The sequence below is a fragment of the Silurus meridionalis genome, chromosome 14, assembly GCF_014805685.1.
Source record: "Silurus meridionalis isolate SWU-2019-XX chromosome 14, ASM1480568v1, whole genome shotgun sequence".
NCBI lineage: Eukaryota > Metazoa > Chordata > Actinopteri > Siluriformes > Siluridae > Silurus > Silurus meridionalis.
This window is the reverse complement of record NC_060897.1, coordinates 1,696,668-1,701,657: the sequence shown is the minus strand read 5'-3', so window position 1 is coordinate 1,701,657 and position 4,990 is coordinate 1,696,668. Positions and strand designations below refer to the sequence as shown.

The 4,990-nt window shown below is 37.3% G+C and overlaps 1 protein-coding gene across 1 annotated transcript in view; it reads left to right on the top strand.

Annotated features, from left to right (window-relative positions):
* The first annotated feature begins 501 nt into the window (after nucleotides 1-501).
* The window catches only part of kcna7 (potassium voltage-gated channel, shaker-related subfamily, member 7), a 9,116-nt gene continuing 4,627 nt past the window's right edge, over nucleotides 502-4,990 (top strand). The window contains 3 exon segments of the mRNA XM_046866271.1: nucleotides 502-638; nucleotides 2,248-2,401; nucleotides 2,403-2,958. Coding sequence (XP_046722227.1) covers nucleotides 2,301-2,401; nucleotides 2,403-2,958 — 657 coding nt within the window. The 5' untranslated portion in view covers nucleotides 502-638; nucleotides 2,248-2,300.

Below are 4,990 nucleotides of genomic sequence, written 5' to 3'. Positions count from 1 at the left end.
ATCATAACAGAGTATCATACTGCATTGTATCGTATTGTATCACCTCGTTTTATAAAACAGTATCATACCGTATTGCATTCGTATTGTATCACATTGTATCCCAACACAACATCATACTGAATTTTATGTCCATGGATCCGAAGTATCAAGGCGGATTAAATTGGATCAGAGCAGAAAGAATAAAAATAAAGAATAAAGAAGTAATGACAGCAGAAGGAAGACGCTGCAGAAAGAAAAAAAAAAAACGAGTGTGACCTTCTAAATTAAGGCCTGGCGTTTACGGGGAGCTCGGGGTGATGAAACCTGGATTGAATTTCCACATGACAGCATTCCCGTGTAGAAGAGGCAGCGAGAGATGAGAGACTCGAGAGAGAGAGACTTGAGAGAGATATGAGAGGTGGTCGTCCACTAAACAGCTCCTGAGATAAGCGAACAAGACGGAAAACGGGGGATGAGATGAAATAGGACGCCCCCTGTAGGACAGCGACAGACTGATGGACACACGGAGGTGTGGGGCCACAAGGCTCACGGTGTTGTGGACAGGGTCAAGAAAACAGAGCGCGTCCTGAGTGTGGTTCAGTCCACAGCAGTACAGCACTGGGAGACACGTCTTCCTGAAGTTTATTAATCAGCTCGACGTGAGTACGGCTATGAGAATTCGCTCAAACCAAACAGCAAATCGAATGATCAAGGAAAAGTTTCAGACATTTTAATATCAATCAGGGTTTCTATATATATTTATATTTGAAATCTATAAATGGAAAGTACCATTCGACCAGGTTCAGTCTTCAGGCTTCAGAGGATTATTGTGTTTATGGTTCACTTTAGATCACAGCTGGCAATGTGTGTGTGTGTGTGTGTGTGTGTGTGGGTCAGTCAGATTTTTTAATTTCCCCTTTTGTTTTATATATATTATATTTGTTAATATTTTTTTAATAATGAATAATTTACTATTTAAATATTCAGCATATAAATTGCACTAAATGGAAAAAAAATACCCCGAACAATATAAAACTGACAATAATTATAATTAATCACATCATAACACACTCAGCTTTTCTCATTTCTGAGTGGGTGATATTTTTTATATCACTTTCCTCCATGCGTTAAATACGACGCTTTTAAAAACGCATTAAAAGAAAACCATGAATAATAAAATATAAAAATACTTTTTTACTTCAAACATTTTGTTGAGGTGTCATTTTTTTTCCATACATTGGGAATAAAAAATTAAACGACTAAATATTTAAAAAAAATCTATAAAGACTTTTATAAAAAAAAAAAAATCCAGGCTGTCGAAATAACAGTTTGTGTGTTTAAATGGTAAAATAATGAATTCATTAATCAATTAGTTGATTAATGAAATATTAATTAAAATTCATTTTATTAAATAAGATTTTTTTTTAATTACACCCTAATCTAAATAATAATTATTAATAATTGTTTTTATTTATAATAATTAATAAGGAACAACAACAATAATAATAATAATAATAATACAGTATTTAATTTTTTATTTTGATAATTATTTTTTTTATAAATATATATTTTAATAAATTATTTAAAAAAATTATTATTTATTATTTTTTCATTCTTTTTGTTGCTTTGCATTTACTGATTTTTTTACTCATTTTACATCTTTATATCAAATTGTTTTAAAAAAAAATTTAAGATATTTAGTTAACTTTCCAAATAAAGAAATGTATTTTTTTTTTTTTATTAGACTCTGATTATTAAAGCCAATAAATGATTTAAGCTGAGTATCATTTGTTCTATTGCTTTATAGTAGATATTATATTGTATAGTTGTGTTTTGTTTTGGCTCGTTTACAGGAAAATGGACATGTAATTGTGCTCAGTGTTGCCTGCTAACTGAACTAGCGATGTTTCTATTTTGAGAAACGCTGATGTAAAGTCACAAATTGTGAAAACTTTCGCTTCTGAATGTTGAACGTAGCGTGAGTGTGAATTCGAAGGTGGACTCAAAAGTGTATGCTGTAAATCGAACCAGCTGAATTAAGCACTTTATTGAGCGCAAGATTAGTTAAGGAATATTTCATATAAGTCGTGTGTGTGTGTGTGTGTGTGTGTGTGTGTGTGTGTGTGTGTGTGTGTGTGTGTGTGTGTGTGAGATAGTTGCCGCACGCTCTGTTCACACACTCAGAGGTCGTCTACTTTGGCATGAGGCATTTGCTTCGGCCTGGGAGTATCATGCTCAAGTGACATGATTGCATTTCTGCCCTCGCAGGGAGAAAGGCGCAGCCTGGAGAGACTCCGTGAGGTGCCGGTATACGGGTGAAGATGGACAGTCTTGGGGGAATTGGTGGTGGAGGGACGGTGGAAAACGAGAGCGACAAAAGGAGCAAAGAGCAACGCAACAAGGCTGAGAAGGGTGAAAAAGAACATGAAGGAGGGAAGAAGGAGAAGAGTAAAAGAGAGCAGAAGGTCAGGCGGATGGGCGCTGAGTGAGCGTCTGGCCATCAACGTCTCAGGGATGCGTTATGAGACGCAACTTCGCACCCTGGCACAGTTTCCCAACTCGCTGCTCGGCGACCCGCAGCGCCGCCTGCGTTACTTCGACCCTCTTCGCAATGAGCTCTTCCTGGACCGCAACCGCTTCTGCTTCGACGCCATCCTGTACTTCTACCAGTCTGGGGGACGTCTGCGCCGGCCAGCCAACGTGCCCCTAGATATCTTCATGGACGAGCTGCGCTTCTACGAGCTCGGCGAAGAGGTCATGACCCGCTTCAGGGAGGACGAGGGTTTCCAAAAAGAGGAGCCAAAGCCACTTCCACAGAACGAGATCAAGAGGAAGTTGTGGATGCTGTTCGAGCACCCTGAGTCATCCGGAGGGGCCCGCATCATCGCCATCATCAGCGTCATGGTCATCGTGGTGTCCATTGTCATCTTCTGTCTTGAGACGCTCCCTGACTTCAGGCTTGAGAAAGAGATGAGAGAGGTGAGAAGTGGGAGCGATGAACTGTTGTTGGGGAGCCAATGAGGTACCATTGTATAGGACCACGGAATAGGAGTGGTTTATTTATTTATTAATGAACATCGGACTTTAGAATATAATTTGTAATTCGCCGTTCGGAATCGTAGATTCAAAAGTTATGTGAATTCAGAATCGGGTTACGCACCAGGATTCCTGGGTTTGCCTGTTCACATTATCTCTTATATCGCTCTAATCTCTGAGGTTGCCAGATTTGATAGGGGATTAAACATATTTAGGGTCCAGGGGTCATTTCCGGGAGTTCTTTGTGGTTTCATTTCAGACATGTGAGTTTTTTCCAAAATTTTAAGGAAATTTGTTTTATTGCTTCGGGGAGCCTTCATTCACTTACACTCCTGCTATGTACACATATCTGTTATGTTCTATGCAGGTGTCCAGTCATGGTGGGAAAATTGTTCCTCTAATCCAGGGGTCCACATTAATTTTTCTGTGAGGGTCACTTCATTTTTCCATTCTTTACTGGGGTTCGGTCTGTAACAGAAAATGACATGGTCAGAGTGACTGAGTGTTATAGTGGATATTTAATTATGATTTTAGATGTATTTATTTTACATCCTAAAGCTAGATCAGTTTATTATTTTGTTCTGCACTGTACAGACAAATAAGAAACTTTTCAACAGATATATCACCAATTAAAAGTGCATTATTACTATCATAATGACATTTTTCATAATAACTGCTATTAAAATCAAAACATTTACTTGCTTGTAAATATGCAGATTGTTGGTGGGTGAATCCAACAAATAATTAGACTGCGTTAATAATTAGAGCTCGATTGTGGATGTGGATTTTACTGATACAGATATCTAGGTTGGACCGTACCTGCCTATTATCGATTAATAGTCCGTTAATTTTTAAAATAGATACTGGATAATAAAACTTGATGTAAAATAGTATTAACCTTTATAAAAAAAAAGTACTGAATCATGAAAATGTGCTGAAGCAAATAAATATGAATATACTTATTAATAAATATATTTATTTAATTAATAAATAATAAATAATAAATATATCACTCTTCGTGCAATGCGCCGTCACATGTAAAAACAAACAGCACGTGGTGTCAATGATTTGCCTCTAGAGGCCGCTCTTGTAATGACAACAGACCGGAAAAACTATTGGTATAGATTTTTGCCAAAAGTTTCAGCAATCAACTAGCAAAAAAATGTCTCTGCCATTGTTCAGGATGCCGTTTCAAATGCGGGGCCATATTGGTCCTGCTGGTCTACTCGCTGTATTCAGTCTCTTCTTGATTGATCCAATTCTGGAGATGAAAAACAACAAAATCGAATACTTTAGCTTTAAGTTTTTGCGTTTGTTATACCAATATCAGGGCTCAGGATTTCTTCTCAGCTCCAGTGCCTCTTTCTCTCGGAAGGCATGTCTTTAAAAATAGAACCTGCTAGAAAACCGCACAAAATTTTATCGCTGTCCGGATGCATTTTTTATCATTTGTATAATTTGGGTTTAGTATCATAGAGTTTCTTTTTAAATAATTTAAAAAAATTAAAACAGGATAGAAAATATGTACTGTCAATGTAATTTTGAAGGAAAAACAGTACAGGAGATGTTACTGTGTGAAGAAATGCTAATTATTTTGCTAGCGTATTATTTTTATATTAATTATTCATCCCATTATTCAGCAAAATAAAAAATAACACTTGATCCAGCAAAATACTAAATTCAAGGTCATGATGCAGGTCAAAAAATCATAACTAAATGTGAGTGGCGCTCTAGAGCAGGAGATCTTCTACATCTTCCAACCCATGGAAAGCAGATCTTTATGGAGCTGTTTTTGTGCACAGGGGTATTGTGATGCTAGAACAGGTTTGGGTCTCCGAGTTCAAGTGAGGGGAAAAATGTGGGAACAGTTTGAGGGAGAACCACATGTGGACGGAATAGAAAATCTGCATCAGGCTGCAGTAGAAAAACAAGCAATGACGGGGCGATGGAATGACATGGAGCTCATTGTTCCCAC